Source organism: Lathamus discolor, chromosome 3 (genome assembly GCF_037157495.1).
Source record: "Lathamus discolor isolate bLatDis1 chromosome 3, bLatDis1.hap1, whole genome shotgun sequence".
NCBI classification, from domain to species: domain Eukaryota; kingdom Metazoa; phylum Chordata; class Aves; order Psittaciformes; family Psittacidae; genus Lathamus; species Lathamus discolor.
Window position 1 is genome coordinate 105,839,352 of NC_088886.1, and position 18,072 is coordinate 105,857,423.

General features: G+C 39.3%; 1 protein-coding gene across 1 annotated transcript in view; it reads left to right on the plus strand.

The window, feature by feature from the left end:
* TET1 (tet methylcytosine dioxygenase 1) overlaps positions 1 to 4,892 on the plus strand; it is a 68,387-nt gene extending 63,495 nt beyond the window's left edge. Inside the window, exon 12 of the mRNA XM_065670981.1 lies at positions 2,874 to 4,892. Coding sequence (XP_065527053.1) covers positions 2,874 to 4,015 — 1,142 coding nt within the window. The 3' untranslated portion in view covers positions 4,016 to 4,892. The remainder of the gene's footprint in view (positions 1 to 2,873) is intronic.
* The last annotated feature ends 13,180 nt before the right edge of the window (positions 4,893 to 18,072 follow it).

Consider the following 18,072-nt stretch of genomic DNA (forward strand, 5'->3'; position numbering starts at 1 on the left):
CTATTGTGTCCATAATTGATCGCACTTTGCCTGGTTTTGCCTTTCTATTGAAAGAATGTTTTTTTTAATCCATCACTATTTATAAATTATTAGAAGACAGAAGAAAGAATAGTTCTATATTCAGCAAAGCATTTAAACATTCTGTGTATTTATGGAACAAAGAAGAAACATTGATAGAGGCAGTCTTTCATGAGAATATGTAAGAGCTCTCTGTGGGGTGCCAGTGTACCCACTGCTGAACGAAGTGGGTACCCTGGAGACAGAGGATATAAAGAAGGCAGAGGTGCTGAATGCCTTCTTTGCCTCTGTCTTTACTCCTGCAGACTCTCCCCGAGGGCCTCGGATTTCTATAGCCCCAGAAGGAGTCAGGACAAAGGAGGAGTTTGCTTTGGTAGATGAGGATTGGGTTAGGGATCAGCTATGCAAACTGGACATCTGTAAATCGATGGGTCCGGATGGAATGCACCCACGGGTGCTGAGGGAGCTGGCAGAGGTCATTGCTAGGCCACTTTCCATCATCTTTGGTAAGTCGTGGGAAACGGGCGAGGTGCCTGAGGATTGGCGGATGGCAAAGGTCACACCAATCTATAAGAAGGGCAAGAAGGAGGACCCGGGTAATTATAGACCGGTCAGCCTTACCTCCATCCCTGGAAAGATGATGGAACAACTTATTCTTGACTCCATCACTAGGCATATCAAGGATGAGGGGGTCATTAAGAACAGCCAACATGGTTTTATGAGGGGGAAGTCATGTATGACCAACCTTATAGCCTTCTATGAGGAAGTGACTAGGTGGAGGGATGATGGTAGAGCGGTAGATGTAGTTTTTCTTGATTTCAGTAAGGCATTTGATACTGTCTCCCACAGCATCCTCATAGATAAGCTAAGGAAGTGTGGGCTTGACGATCAAGTAGTGAGGTGGATCGAGAACTGGTTGAAAGGAAGAAGGCAGAGAGTTGTGGTCAATGGCGCAGAATCTAGCTGGAGGTCTGTGACTAGTGGAGTTCCCCAGGGGTCGGTGCTGGGACCGGTGCTGTTTGATATTTTCATCAATGACCTGGATGAGGGAACTGAGTGCACCCTCAGCAAGTTTGCTGATGACACAAAACTGGGAGGAGTGGCCGACACACCAGAGGACTGTGCTGCCATTCAGCGAGACCTGGACAGGCTGGAGAGTTGGGCGGGGAGAAACTTGATGAAATTTAACAAGGGCAAGTGTAGAGTCTTGCATCTGGGGAAGAACAACCCCATGTACCAGTACAGGTTGGGGGTTGACCTGCTGGAAAGTAGTGAAGGGGAAAGGGACCTGGGGGTCCTGGTGGATAGGAGGATGACCATGAGCCAGCAATGTGCTCTTGTGGCCAAGAAGGCAAATGGCATCTTAGGGTGCATTAGAAAGGGAGTGGTTAGTAGGTCAAGAGAGGTTCTCCTCCCCCTCTACTCAGCCTTGGTGAGGCCGCATCTGGAATATTGCGTCCAGTTCTGGGCCCCTCTGTTCAAGAAGGACAGGGAATTGCTTGAAGGAGTCCAGCGCAGAGCCACAAAGATGATTAAGGGAGTGGAACATCTCCCTTATGAGGAGAGGCTGAGGGAGCTGGGTCTCTTTAGCTTGCAAAAGAGGAGACTGAGGGGTGACCTCATCAATGTTTACAAATATGTGAAGGGTAGGTGTCAGGATGATGGAGCTAGGCTTTTTTCAGTGATATCCAGTGATAGGACAAGGGGCAATGGGTGTAAACTGGAGCATAGGAAGTTCCACGTTAACATCAGGAAGAACTTCTTTACTGTAAGAGTGACAGAGCACTGGAACAGGTTGCCCAGGGGGGTTGTGGAGTCTCCTACACTGGAGATATTCAAGGCCCGCCTGGACAAGTTCCTGTGTGATGTACTGTAGGTTACCCTGCTCTTGCAGGGGGGTTGGACTAGATGATCTTTTTAGGTCCCTTCCAACCCTTGGGATTCTGTGATTCTGTGATTCTGTGATTCTGTACCAGCAAAACACATGTAAAGCGATTTCAGGTCATGATGCAAAGCCCAACAAAGTTGATGGACTTCTTTCCCCTTACTCCAGCGGACTCTGGATTGAACCTACACATGATGAGAATGAGTCCTTGGAGGAGACTGTTCCACAAACCAGCACAACTGCAGGGAGCTGTGACCAGAAATTGATTAGGGAGCCAACTTAAATGTATGTCTCCACAAAGATCTGAACTCATTAATATGTGGCAGTTAGATGGAAGACAGCCAAATCATGTGCTGCAGCTTTGTAAGGGTGGATTTACCTGGAGTATGTTGCCAGATAGCTGATTTAAGGAAATTTCTGAGTAGTTACTTGCTAATCAACACACAAATCAGTGTAATTCAGTGAGTTTTTTGCTGCAATGGACAAGATGTATAAACATGCTTCTTCCTGTGATTGCAATATGGGGTTGAGGCAGCCAAGAATTTGGACTGTTTCACAGGCTTCATTTCAGGCAGACTAAATTTGATCAATTATGTACAAACTTTTACATTGTGCTTCTTGCAAGCCTGGGCAGTGCTGAAGACCAGCAGTCAGCTGCTGGGAAGCACTTGTGTTGAATCAGGACTGGGTGGTAATTCCATTTTATCTGTTTATTTGATTCAACCCTCTGTTATTTTATATACAACAGTCTGACTGGAATAGGTTAAGGCGTTAATTTAGCAAGGTTATTATGATGTACTTACGCTCACAGAGATATGCCTAAAAAGCTAAAAATAACCATTTTGAAAAATCTGTACTCATCATGTATCTTTTTTATTAGAAAGCATGTGTTAGAAATATTATAGAAGTTCTATTTTAATAAGTGAGGAAAAGTATTTACACTTTGGTGTGCTTTTTTTTTTCTTTTTAGGGAACAAAACAGATGCTTTAAAACCTGGGATAAAAACGGAGAGTTCCGATCACCTCTATGCCATGAAACATACTTCAAACACTACTAAAAATTGCTCTCTATTAAAGCAGTATACGGCTTCCTCCCCTTTCAAGGTGGATAGTTTACATCCTTATTCATCTTTAGCACATAAGCCTGGCCTAACAGCAGTGACTAATATTCAACAAGATTTTTCAGTTCCCTACGGGTATTTTGAATGCAGTAGCAAGCAACCTCACATGACACCTTATGTTAATTGTAAGAACTTTGATGTGTCGGTCAAAGGTTATACTGGAATTTTGCTGAATGATAAGATGAATGGTGTGCCACCGATTCTTCCAGAGGTCACTGCTCCAGGCCCTCCAGCCCATAAAGACCCCCTGCCCACTATACTTGAACATCAGCCAGACAAACAGAATTGTCAGCTTCAGTTAGACAATTCTCCTTCATCACAGATGGTCAACTCTTGTGATTTGTCAGTACCGCTAAGCTCTCCAGCAAAGAATGCAGTCAGAAACGAAGCTGACTGTTCCCGTGGATGCCCAGTGGAAAAGGGCAGTGCTCATCAGGAACAGATGTGTGATTTTAACTGTATGGACGAAAAGCAGAACAGTGCACTGGGACAACTGGCTGATTCTGAGGAAAAAGCGGAGGAAATGTGGTCAGACAGCGAGCACAATTTTTTGGATGATGACATTGGTGGGGTTGCTGTTGCACCTTCTCATGGTTCTATCTTAATTGAATGTGCAAGACGTGAGCTCCATGCTACAACACCTATTAAAAAACCCAACCGCAATCATCCCACGAGAATTTCGTTAGTTTTCTACCAACACAAAAATTTAAATGAGCCAAAACATGGTTTAGCCATGTGGGAAGCAAAGATGGCTGAGAGGGCGAAAGAAAAAGAAAAAGAAGCGGAAAGATTAGGAACGGAGAATACCGAACTAAATTCTAGCAGCAGGAAAACAAAGCAAACAAGTGAAAACAGAGATCTTTTTTACGAAGACAATGAGTTCAACCAAATTCCATCACGCAGAGCATTAACAGTAACTAAGGATAACATAATAACTGTATCTTCATATGCCCTTACACGAGTTGCAGGGCCTTACAACCATTGGGCATAGGTTTTAGTCTCAAATGCCCCCTCTTGGTGCAGTGTTACACGGTGTTTCTTTAAGGTGCTGTTAAAGAACAAGCTTTGTGCCGTTTACTCTTTGCTCATCTCAACCATTTTAAGGCTGAGGTAAAAAAAAGAAGGAGGGTATTTCTTCTTAAACTGTGACTAATATTTGGTGGTGCTCAAGCACATTTTAAGCAAAAAAAAAAAAATTAAAAAAATTGTATAGTTTTAATACACTCTAAAAAAGATTTTGTTTAGGTTGTTAACCTTGATTGAATCGTTCAGTTTATTACCTTTAGGAATTTATATTTTGGTGCTTTAAATCAAGTCTGTTTACTACAAAAATCATTTATAGGGATTTTAACAGGTTCACATTTTATGGTGTTAAATCAAGTTATACAGTAATAGCTCTACACAGCTCTTGGTGCTTAACCACATCAACCAGTTAAACATAAATAAGCTGAATTATTACTTCATGGTGCCATTGCTTTAACAACTTCCACCCATGCTTTAGAGTCCAAATTACAGATAAATCTTTTAGAAAACCAATGAATTTTTTCTCTGGATTTGTCATGATGTATGAAATGAAGTTATTGGTAACGATGGCTGGAAGTTGTTTTTAAGCTGTAAATATATATTTTAAAAGCACTTTCTATTTTTAAAATTAACTTGAAATAGTATAGTATAAGGATCATATTGTCTAAGGTTTGTGCATACTCTACAGAAGAAATAATTTTATTCTTGCTGTGTAGAGTTCCATATTGTTACAGTTGCAGTATGTATGCTCATAGCATATGTAATTGTTTTTAGACTTGCCCTTTTTCACGGAAGTTTTTATGTTGCGTATTAACAGTTACAAAATACAGAACCATTCTTTTCAAGAGAGTGTACAAACATGAAATTAGGAAATGTCTTGTCAGTATGCGTGTTGCTATTGGGAGCTATGAATATTATTTGGGTTTTTAAAGGCAGTGTTTGTTATGATTTCTTTGAGCAATAAGTGCGTTAAGTCTCATTCGTTTGGAGCATTGTAAGTTAACAGGACAACCAAATGTTCCTAATGCCTCAGGGGTAGGATTGTTTTGGGATAAAAAGAAATATACCCCCTAGAGTTGCCTTATTCTATTCTGGGAAAAAATAATTTGGGGAAAATACAAAGGAAATTTTGGAAAAGTATGAAATTTATAACAGCAGCAAGTTTTTCATTGAGAATAACCTATCTGTAATATTCACCAGCTTTCTGTGTTCATTTTTTTTACAAAAATGTTTTGTAAATTTTTTAAGTGATTTCTACATTTCATGTAGAAAGGGTTGTCTTCTTCCTTCCAAACATATGAAATATATGTTCTCAATTTCTGCTGAAAAAGCTGACATATCATGAAAGAAGTATTTGCTAAACCAGAGGAAAAACAGACACTCCATTGCTTTTAAATACTGTAGCATCCCACTCTTCTTTCTGATTCTCCTCTCCTATGTATTTCTTTTTAGAACTTATTTATTTAAACAAATTACCAAATGGCAATGTTAGCTAAGGACCAACCTCATCCTACAACTTCTTCCATGAGAACAGCTCTGCGTAGCCATACCTGCCCCATCAGAGCCAGGAGGACTGCTCAAGCCAGGACTCCTCTCGGTACTGAGAGCTGCAGGATCAGGCCCAGAGATGAAGCTGTACCTTATTTCTGCCTTGGAGTCCTCCCTGGCTGGGTAGCCTGTAGGTGTAACGAGATCAGAAGTTTTCCAGTGCGAAAATATAGTAATAATATACTTGATAATATTACAATGTAGTGGTGCTGTAACTGAGGAATATCAACTATCTAGATCTGCTTTATTTAAAACCTAGACAAGGTGCTTTTTCCTTGAAAGTTGAACTGTAAGCACTATGTTTACAGTTTTGGTACGAAAAGTACGTAAATTGTATCTTTAACACATAGTGCCAGTTAGGACCTTGGTGCTACAAATACTTAAATGCGGCTGTTGATGAATGAGACTGTTCTCCTGTATAGACATAGACACACGTGTTGTGTTGGCAGGAGCAAGGTCTGAAGTAGCAATCACTATGTAATGACCTTGGGTTCAATTCTACAGATGCCTGTCAGAATTAACAAAAATGCTGGTGTCAGAGGGTGGATGAGTTGAACCCAGTCTTTGTATCTTACCCATTTTAAGTAAAATTTGTAGAAACTGGGTATGCTGCAAATTTTAGTTCAATGCTTAATATTATTGCAAATAGAGGATATGAAGGGATTGTAAATAATAATAAAACAAAACCAATGTTATGCCATCATTTTGTACCAGCAGTTTTATGCTTATTGACTATGTAATATACAGTATACATCAAATCATTATGGTATTTTGTGTGCCTTAGATTTCCATTTTAAAACTTGTATATTTTTGGTGAGCCGAAGATTAGTAAGAATTCCAGCTGTCCATACAGTAGTACTGTACGTTCTCTAGCTGTTCCATTTTTGTATTTGCTATCTGAAAACCCTTGTTCGACACCACAAGCAATCACTTACAGAAAAGATGAGTTTATTGGTTTCACTGGTAGTGCTGATAGCATTAGTTTCTATGTTGGAAATTGAAAAAAAAAAAAAAGTTATTCAGTGCTCTCATGTGAATAACATATTTTACACAACATTGGTAAGTTACAGAGCCATCTTTTTACCTTTTAAAATTCTCAGATCATTAAAGCGGATCATTTTTACTTAAATCTTCCACTATAAATGCCCGTGCTTAATTTATGTATGACTGGAAACTTTGAGATAGAAATTTTCCAGTGAAAACTCAGCAGCTTCCCTCAAAGAAGTGAGAAACTGAAAGGTGGATCTGAAAGGATACCACCAAACATAGCCCCTGGCAAGTAACTGCTCAAGTGACTGCACCAACAGGCTTTCAGTAAATCCCCATTTACCTGTTTTGATATGGCAACTCTAACAGAGAACAATGCATCTTAACATCCTAGTTAATGCTATTAACTGATAGGTGCTAAAACTTGCAGTTACTGCTTTATTAAGGTTGCTTACATGAGAAAAACATATCATCTATACAATAAAATATCGTTCGCGGTGCTCTTTCCTTGACTATCACATAACTACTTTTTCAGCATGTACCTAGCAGGCAGGTTTAGCTAGCCACTTTCCTGCTGTGGCACATAGCAGGTTGAGATTTGAGAAGCTATATTTTCTACTGCTGTACTGCAGTATAGAAAATGCAACTATTTACTGTTTTGACAACTGTGTGCTATTTATTGTAACATTTCAGAGTATTTATCAGTCTTGTACACAAATTATGTTGTTTTGAGTAAGGTTATAATTTTATAACAGCATTTGTCTCTTAAAATGTGTGAATCTGTGGGTTTAATGCTTTCCTTTTCAGGCCACACAACCACTTGCAATTTGTTCTTTCTCTTTAACAAAGCCCTTCCAGGATGGCCAGATCAGGAGGTGGATCTAAAATTGAGGTAGCTGGCTAGGTCAGACCTGCGTATTTTACTTGGTTTCCAACAGCTGGCAGTATGCTCTGGGTGAACAAACAGAAAATGGATTCATGTGTGGGCTGGTGGTGGGGTGTGGTTCTCTTTTAATCGTTTTTCACAGTATGCTAGCAAAAACTGTTGTGATCCAATATGGGATGCCTCTGACTTCCTAGAAGAAATGTCTCTCATCTGTTTCTCCACTGGGTCCAGTAACAGCACTCCACCTTTGCTCTGGAAGGAAGGAGTAGTGCTTTCTGCAGGAGCTGGTTCTGCTTGGCTCCCGAGTCTCTGCTGGAGTTACTGCAGTCGTGCCCATTTCGGTAGTGAGTTTTACTCATGCAGTTCCTCTGTGCTTACTGCTTGTAACATGCTATTGTATTAGAGAAAATAGAAAAAAATCTATAAATATTTTAGTCACAAGATCCAGAAAGCTTTTTAAGAACCTGGCTTTCTACCTGTAACAGCTGTATTCGGATTTATTTTTTTTAAGAACTATCTAAGCTAACTTTTACTTAGGAATAACTGCTGTTAAAAATCCTAACCTTACCTATGACAGTGTTTCTCTATACTTAGAACAGGAAATAACTGTAGAATTGTAACCAACATTTTATGTTAAGCATGGGTAAATGACAACTTCTGTAGTACTTATTTGTAACATACAACTGTTCGGGTTTTTTTTTAAAGACCTTTTTAATATCATTGCAGTATTACACTAAATTGGGTGGGTTAAACTTGGGTCCTGTGTATGTTGCTGCAGCCCCACTGACTGCAATGTGCTCATTCATCAAGCTTTCCTGCAATTTTCATATTTAACTGGATGGATAATATTTGACCAAAGTCTGTGCCAACTTGGACCCTTGCAACCCCCACAGTAAACAGGTTTTGCAGGGACAGATGGAGAAAGATTTGGAGTAAATGTTGTACTTCTGGTTAACCACAGAGGTTATATTGTTTGTAGCATGACAAGGGATTCAAGGTCTGTAGAGTGACGTACTACCTTCACCTCAAGTTTCAGGCATGCAGGCAGGTCTATTTCATACCTTATGCTCTTGACAGCTTTTTTGGTTTTTCCCTGTCTTATAGGTTGTTCAATGACAGATGTTATGGAAGCATTCTAGTAAAACTGCATCTTCATGGGTTTATATTGAAAATGTGAGGTCAGTTTTGGCCTTTCACTTTCCATGAAATTTCTTGCATGTTAGAATTGGCTCCTTTTATCAAGCAACCATCAGTTTTGTAAACTATTTGTACATATATGATTTTTCTCTTTACTGCAGAAATCCTGTAATTTCTAGGTTAACAGGAGGAAATATCTGTACCCTCATATATAGGAAAAGGTAAATTGCATGGCTACTTCCACACTTTTTCTACATTAGCAGCAATTACATTTAGGCAGTGCTGAACAAACTTTCTTTCAGGTCTACTGTGATTGTTAAAATTCAGATTAGGGCCTTTGTGACTTATCTTCCGTAAAACTATGTTTTACTTCTTGTGTGAAAGGTGTCTGCCCAACCATGACCTGTGATCTGATCTTGAGTAACACAACTGGAGATGAGGAACTGTCCAATCACATTTGGGAATTCTGGGTTTTTTCTCAGTTTTACCAGATGTTGATCTGACATTCAGGAGGAAGCACACAGGGAATATCTTTCCATAAAATTAAACTGTGGATAAAGTTGCCATTGATTGTTGTGACACCGTGGTACTGTTCTGCCATGTCTGTGTTACAGCATTGTTTCTAACCAGTAAGGATGTGCTGTTGTGTCACACAGCTGTGGATGTATGTACAAATTCATCTCTTCCCACAGTTCCTCTGGAGGCAGTGATCTCTCCTTTGTTCTCTGTCTGCCTAGACTGGTTTAAGGAGGAAAACAAAAAAATCCAAAAGATAAACAAAAAACCCCAAACAACAACAATAAAAACCGCATAACAACCAAAAAACAAGAGGATGGAGAGCTGGTCACCTTTTCTTTAATCTGTGTAGATGACCAACATAGCAAGCACTGCTGTCAACACAGCTGCTGCTCCTTCCCATGATAAGTAAAGCTGATGGGATACACAGCATGAGTAGGTCACATGCAAAGCTGTGAAGGTACAATCGGCTTTTGAGACAGCCTTCTCTGTACATGTGCTGTAGTCACCACGGTACTTCTTTATGCTGACACTTTTTTTGGTACATCTGACTTTAAACTCATAAGCTTTTTTATTTAGTCTGTGACACATTCTTGTTCTTTAATCCTAAACAGAGTGGCCAGTGTCAAAAGTCCTGAGGATGTGACTACTTAGTGGAATAGTACAGAAACTGGCTTCAGGATCTCCTGGAATTACCTATGTTTAGTCAGAAAGTTTTCACAAGTTGTCTATATGCTGCTCCGTTATGTTGCTGCAAAATTATAATTGCATAAAGGAGTTTCATACTTGAGGTTTTCTCAAAGACCAAGCATTTCTAGTAGTAGTATCTAATCGGCACTAATAAACATACAGATCACTTCTTCCGAAGAGTGGTTGAAAATATATTTTGTGTTTACCTTATTACTTCCCTATTAAAACATTTTTAGTTATTTTAGAGTGAGCAAAACTTTTTAATACTGTCATTTACATGCTTGACTAAATTATGAAAACTTAATTCTAACTAATGCTGTGTTGTCTCCCTGAAGAATATTTCATTTGACTAGTGCTGATCAGCAGATATTACTTTCTACTCTACCAATTACATTGCATAGTACAACCACCTTTCTCATTCCATGGCCTGTTTATGGATCATCTGCTATGTCTAGCTATTTTCACAGCCAGCACTAGATCACATTATAACCTACTGCTGAATGCTTTAAATGCCTGTAACTGTTAAGGAGTTCTTCCTATCCCTCTGCAGATCTGCTTCAGTACATTCAGTGTACATTAGCAGTATAGCTGTTGGCCTGCTTGTGAATTCCCCCCACACACTGTCACCGCTTTGTACGTTAATCAGCCAGTCTTCATCTCAGGAATATTGTAAGGATTTATTCTCCTGTGACTCTTCCGAAATAAGTTTCTTTCAGTCATCTTTTGTTCTATATGTGACAATTCTAGGGGTTGTTTTTTATTTCATATTCTCTCATAGGGAGCCTAGAATATTGCAGTTGGGTATTTTTTCATTCCAAGAAAGGGGGATAATTCATTATCTGTCACAACCAGTGTTTTCAAATCAAAATAAATTTTTCAGTTAATTTTCATATTTCCTGATGCAACTGTTACACTCCGTTCTTAAATCTGCGAATAGCCAAACTTTTAAGAGACTTTGCAAGAGCAGAAAACTGCTCACCCCCTGAGAAGGAAAAGTCACCCTCTCTCTGAGTACAAGATTTTTGCTTCTGTTGCTAGCATCTCTGTGGAATGCCCTTTTTTCTTAGGAGTTACTCTACCAGCTCTCTTTAAATCTTGACATGAGACCCTACAAAGTACAAAAGCAGGAATGTTCCTTTACATCTTCTGGTTTGACCAGTCATAGTCTTTGTGAGAAATGCAAGTATTGCTTAAGTTAAATGCCCTAACTAACGTAGGACTGTTTGTGGAAAAAGATGTTTCTTCTCTGTAGCAGCAAGTAGAATTGATTGAGCATGAGCAGAAAATAACTACGTAGTTACTGCCTTTTATTAAAGGGTATAGGGATGTCAGCATCATTTGTTTTCCTCCTTCTGAGACTTAAAGACTTTAGGATTCTTTTTTCAACCCAGTTCCTAGTTCATCATCCCAACATTGTTTGCAGTATTTAACCACCTACTTGTAAGTTCAGTTTTAAAATATACAAGATACTTCTTGATGCTGTAACCTTAACTCTTCCCACAACAGTATATTTTCCTCTTTTCTTCTTCTGCACCATTATATATGTAGTATTTCCACCCACATTTGTATTTAAGTGCTAGAATCTCTCAACAGCATACTTGCAGTGAATGCAAGCCTGGGGTGCTAAATAACTTAACGTGAAGGTGACATGCTCTGGCTGGTGTGACTGATTAAAAGTGATGGTTTTAACACTTTGCACACCTTACCAGCTTTCCTCATGAAGTCATACGATGCAGGTGTAGACCTCATAAAACTACATATGTAAGAAGAAGGACAGATTGGGCAGTTAATCTACAGAGTTAGATAGCAGATGAACTATTCCAAAGAAGTGCTGTTGCAGTGGAGCAAGGGAACTGCTAGTTTGATGTTCAGTGTTGCAGCTGTTGCCACAGAACATTTTAATACTGTTGTAGGAAGTTTTGTGACCTGGTCAATATTTTACATGTATTATCTGTATCTTTATTATAATATTGTAATGGAAAAGGGTCTAAGGTTTGGAAGTCATCTACAATAAGAATGAAGGCCCTGAGTCTCTTTTATGTTACTGTCATTTGCATCACATTAAAAGGATAAAGGGGCCTTAAACAGATGTCAGTTTAGCTTACATCCTTTGAAGTATCCCAGTACACTAATAATGGTGTAAAAAGTCAGTAGAATAAATTAAAACCATTACCAAATGACTGATTTGTACAATCATCTGAAATCAATTTCATAATATTGCTATTGTGCACATAGTGGCCAATTGTATTCTGTGATTCTAGTAACATCCAGATTGTTCTTACTTTAGAAATACAGGTTGAAAAGAAACAGGCTTGGTTTTTATCAGGTTTCAAATACTCGCTTCTACTGGCTGTCCTTCTCCCAAGACTGTCTACAAAAAGAATGTGGTAAAAGATTTGTACCTCTAGGTAATGGCCTGGCCAGAAATCTTACAGAATTGTCAATAATACTATTTCTAAGGTTTGGTATTTTATATTCTTAAAACACTTGCTTCCCTTTATTGTAACTTCATCCCTTTTACTTGATTGTATAAAATGGGGTTGTGACAATCTACTGAACTCAGTTCTTTCCTGACTTAAGACCCAGCAGGGTGTGCAGTATTGTGTGGTGCTTTCACATGGCAGTGAGTTTTGAGACACTAAGCTAAAAGCCAGCGTTTTCTGACTGCCCTAACTGTGGTGCTACTTGACAGTGAAACTGTTGGCAGCGCCCTGCATGCTTGAGTCATGCAGAGCCTCCCTTGTTGCCAGTAGAAGCTTTTTGTAATCATCAAGCCCTGCTACATTGCAGTTATGAAATGCAACGCAATGCAAACTTATCTTTTAAAAAAAGTTGGAGGAAAAGAAAACATAGCTTCATTCTTAAATTTCTAAACTGCAGTGATACTGCAGGGCCTAATTAGAACAGATTTTGTACTGACTTTGTGAGTGCCAGTCTGATCCATGCAGCTCGAAAGGCAGTGTCTTGAACTTTATGAATCTCTTGTCCTCAAATTGAAAAAATAACTGTACGCAGGAAAAACAAATGTGATATCCCAATACCACTAAAAGAAAGCCAGTTCTAGCCAATACAAGCATTCAGACATTTCAGTTCTCAGCAATTAATTGTTCTGTTTGGAAAAGACAGCTCTTCATAATGTGACAGTATCATACCAGGTCTTAAATAGCATTCAGAATTTGCTCATAAGAAAAAACAGTAATAGGTAAGGACACACTGTACTGAAATGCTATGGCTAATGAATGCTGTCCTGCTTTGCAAAACTAAGATTTACCAGTATGCCAAAGCAAAAAAAAACAAAACAATGTCAGCATTTTCTTTCTTTCCTTCTTTCTTCTTTTCTTTCTCTTTCTTTCTTTGGGATGCATTTGATACTTATTTTCAACTTTGAATTTGAGGTTTTGGATTATTTCCAGTTACCAACCTACTGTTATTTAGATCTGGAACATAAAATTAACTTTTTTAAACAAAAGATGATGTACAGGGAGAAAAAAATCAGAAAGAAAAAGCACTTCATTATGTCACAGTATTTACAGGAGAAGGTATAAAAATTACTTCTTTTCTCAAATGACATTTGGGGCCTGATTCTTTCCTAGTATAACTGAGCACAGCTTCATGAGGCTGGTGGAGCTGTGAAGAGTTACGCTAGTTCACAAACTGAACCTTAAAATCTTCTTTGCAGACAAGGGAACCCTTACCAGCAGTACTTGAAGACTTGTGAGTTGTGACTGCATGTTACTTGAAAGATCTAATTAAGCTATGTTTTTTGGTGCAAGCAGTTGTTGTACATGATTTCATGTTTATGTAGCAAGATGCATTGAAATGTTGATACTAGTATTGAAACATACATGTAAAAATTGTTGTTGTGGAAATTGTCTGTTCTGTTCTATTTTTCTTGTGTGTCTCATCTGTTTAGATCGTAAACTTTCTTTTTTTTTATTGTCCTAACTGAATAAGGCTAAATGAATACTGTAATTGAAAATATATTTTAAATCTTGTCATGAGTTTTTAAAAAGACTATTACAAATTGTATCATTCCTGATTACACAGAACTTTGTGGGTGGTTTTAAATAAATTTTATACTTCTATTTTGCACTTAGTCGTCTAATTTTTCTTTCCTGACGCTTCATGCATTTCTTCTTGTAAAATGCTTTGAGAAATAAAAGAAACTTGTTTTCCAATTCAAATCAAAACAAAGTCACGCTGAAGTACATGAAGGCTAAAACTTAGGCCAGAAGAGCCTGCACCATACAATTTAAAGCAAAGTTAATGCCCTCTTCATAATATAGCATATAATGCTCCACACATGCCCCATTTTAAACCACTACCTGGCTTGAATTAAATATTTAGAGGAGGAATTAGAAAATTACTGATTCTAAAGCTAGAAATAGTCTAGTCTTGCAGCATATTGGAGGGTGCTGAGAACCTCTTCAAAGATGTTCTGACAATAGCAAGGAGTTACTCAACTAAAAATACTAGTCTTTAGATTCTGTATGTTTATATCATTTTCCATATAGGCAGTAAACAAGTGGCAGTTAATCTTCTTGTGAAGGGAGAATAAGAAAATAATTGCTGATGAAGTATTTTCATTTTATGAGCCATTTTCCCTGCAGAAATTTTGCTCTTGTGACTAATAACCATCATTATGTGTAGAAATACATTTACGAATTAACTCAGCCCTATAGGATTACTGTGGGTTCACCCACATCAGCAGGGTTTCTGCACTGGAAAGGGATGGGTATAAATCTGGCCCCTATCATCAGTCTGCCTTTGCATCATACACGACCTGTCCCAGACAGAGCTGTAGAGTAGAAGCAGCAGTCAAAAAATCTTGAAGTTCATCATCTTCTGACTAAAAAGGACAAAACAATTTGTGAACATGAGTACACAGTGTCTCTTTCCTACCAGCCTTGTTTGGTGTGGAGCAAGGTTATGGGAATCAGTTACGGTGGCTTTTAAAACCCACCTACTGGAAATAGTCCAGGTTTTATTTGCTTCAAATCAGAGGTTTGGTTTGGGATTTTTCTCAAGACAAAGCAGATTTCCATGCTACTCGGCTTTAATATGTGACGTTTTGGTGCAGAACAACAATACTAGACAGCATTCCTCTTGTTTAGATCTGAAAAAAGGAGGAATACAACTTTGAATGTTCATATTTGCTGTTTTTCTTTCTCTGTTAAGTACAGTCTCAAATGCTGATGTTAGAATCATCTTCCAGATAACTGGAATCTCCTAGAAGGCAGAAAAATGCTGCTATCCTCAGGCTTCAATAATTCTCTAGAAACAGACCACATTATGTGATATTGGTGCACCTAGTTCCTGGGACCTGAATGTGGAAGGCCTTTACCCTCCTATTTACTGCTCTTTCAGAAGATAATCATAACTGGGGTTATGTAACATCTGCCAACTTGCCCAGGCCTGCTCTAAACCACATTATCAAACCTTTCACTAGAGCTATGCATTCCACGGTTTGGTATTAGAATCTGTAGCCCCCAGCACAGGTGCCTAAGAAAACATGGATTTTGAATGGCGCTCAAGGACTTGGGAAGAGACACAAGAACATAATGATCAAGGGAGAGACACGGGTAAGAAACAGTGCCAACCAACTGCAGATTGCATCCCCCACATTCCCACTGGATAGCGTGTTTCCACTCAGAGCTCCATTTCTTCATGCACTATAGCAGGATTGCGTAAGTTTTAAAACACAGCTTGTACCCATAGCTTGTGGGAACAAAACTACATAAAATTTACCTGCCCTGGCACCCTGAAAGGTTGCTAAACATGAGCTTATCTTACAGAGCTCAACACCTGGAGGTGGTTTCAGTGCGTTCTTGTATTTTGGATTTTCTTGCATAAACTATACAGGTAATAGAATATTGATACAGTACAGTTGGTTGCTTTTAAATTCTTAAGATGTTATAGCTTTAAATTACAATACCTATTAAAATGGTATTAATTGGTAACAGTAGTTTAACCTGCAAGATAAATTGTTTTGCTAGTGCTACAGTTACAGTTTTCTGTAGTACTCTAATACCTGATAAAGATCACAGAATGGCAGGGTTTGGCTGCTGCTGAATAATGCTAATGCTGATTACTGTTGATAATATTATTGCACAGTATTAGGTTACATCTTCAAAATAGGTATTAATCAAAATATTGGACTTCCTGTGAATTTTCTACATCAGAACCAGCATCATACACAAATGTAATTTAAACACAAGCAAGACAGTGCTTCCATTAGTAGTGTTTTGGTTAAAGAAATGCTCTAGGAAATCTAAAATAATTACCAGTCATGCCCATCTGTGTTTTTAATCTAAGATGCACTGGGAAAAGTATTTTAAATGTGGAAATTTAAGCTCAGCTATTGCAATAACCGTTGCCTGGTGCACAATTCCTAAGATGGGCCTCAATTCCCTGAGATGTCTGCTTATTTCTAGATACTCTTTTGCTTTTATGGTACAGACCACTTAAACAAAACTTTCAGCAGTAGATATACTGAAAATGTCAACATCTTTTTACACAAGGCCAAAAATTATTTAAAATTCCTACTATACCACGTGTGTATCTCCATTCATCTGTAAGATAACTGGGTAACACTTCTCCACTGTTTAATCCCGACGCAGTCCTGAACTGCTGCTGGAATAATAAAGCTAAAAATAAGCTGAAAAATAATGCTGAAAAATAAGGCTAAGTCGTGAAGCATGAGACTACACTCAGCTGTTCTGCACTGGGAATGGTCCCTGCCTCTCCTTCACATCAGAAGCCTGTGCTCTGTTACGGGAAGAGGCTAAATATTGCAGGCAGTTGTGGAAGGGAAATAGGTTCTCATCCCTCGATCTCTTGCTTTTCAAGCAACAGAGCTGAGATTAAAAAGGTGGTCAGGATTTTTCTAATCAGTCTTCTTTACTGCCTGTCTACAGAAGTGCATTGACTGTCTTTCATATAGCTTGGCTACCCCAAGACTGTAAGGAGATAGATGAGAAATCCTTTCTTGTATACATATTCAAATCTGATACACACAGAAAAACAGGGCCTTCTGAAAGGTATTGAGGACTTTCCTAAAGCACCCAAATACAAGTCAGATTAGGTAAGAAAGGAATGCTTAAACCCTATGCCTTTATGCCTCTTTTTTCTGCCATGAACCATGAAGAATGATCCAAACATTGTATGTCTCCCTAAGCCTATACAAGAAGCTTCCACATTAAACTAACATTCGTAACAATAATTTCTCCTTCAACCAACATTAGATAAAGAGATATCCTGCCCTCCCCAAAGAACTGTAAGACTCAGGTAAGTACTTCTGATAGAAGTAAAATGTTAAATAGTTAAGTAAAGCTGAACATTGTAAAATTTCATCGCTGACATGGACAGTAGGATTGAGTGCGCCCTCAGCAAGTTTGCCAATGACACCAAGCTGTGTGGTTCGGTTGATATGCTGGAGGGAAGGGATGCCATCCAGAGGGACCCTGACATGCTTATGAGGTGGGCTGATGCCAACCTTATGAAGTTCAACCATGACAAGTGCAAGGTCCTACACCTGGGTCGGAGCAATCCCAGGCACAGCTACACATTGGGCAGAGATTCAGAGCAGCCCTGTGGAGAAGGACTTGGGGGTGCTGGTCGATGAGAAAATGAACATGAGCTGGCTTCAGTGTGTGCTCGCAGCCCAGAAAGCCAACCGTATCCTGGGCTGCATCAAAAGGAGCGTGACCAGCAGGTCGAAGGAGGTGATCCTGCCCCTCTACTCTGCTCTTGTGAGACCTCACCTGGAGTATTGTGTGCAGTTCTGGTGTCCTCAACATAAAAAGGACATGGAACTGCTGGAACAAGTCCAGACGAGGGCACGAGGATGATCAGGGGACTGGAACACCTCCCGTATGAAGACAGGCTGAGGAAGTTGGGGCTGTTCAGCCTGGAGAAGAGAAGGCTGCGTGGAGACCTCATAGCAGCCTTCCAGTACCTGAAGGGATGCTGGGGAGGGACTCTTTTGTCAGGGACTGTAGTGACAGGACAAGGGGTAACGGGTTAAACAGGGGAAGTTTAGATTGGATATAAGGAGGAAATTCTTTCCTGTTAGGGTGGTGAGGCACTGGAATCGGTTGCCCACAGAGGTTGTGAGTGCTCCATCCCTGGCGGTGTTCAAGGCCAGGTTGGATGAAGCCTTGGGTGACGTGGTGTAGTGTGAAGTGTCCCTGCCCATGGCAGGGGGGTTGGAACTAAATGATATTGAGGTCCTTTCCAATCCTAACTATTCTATGATTCTA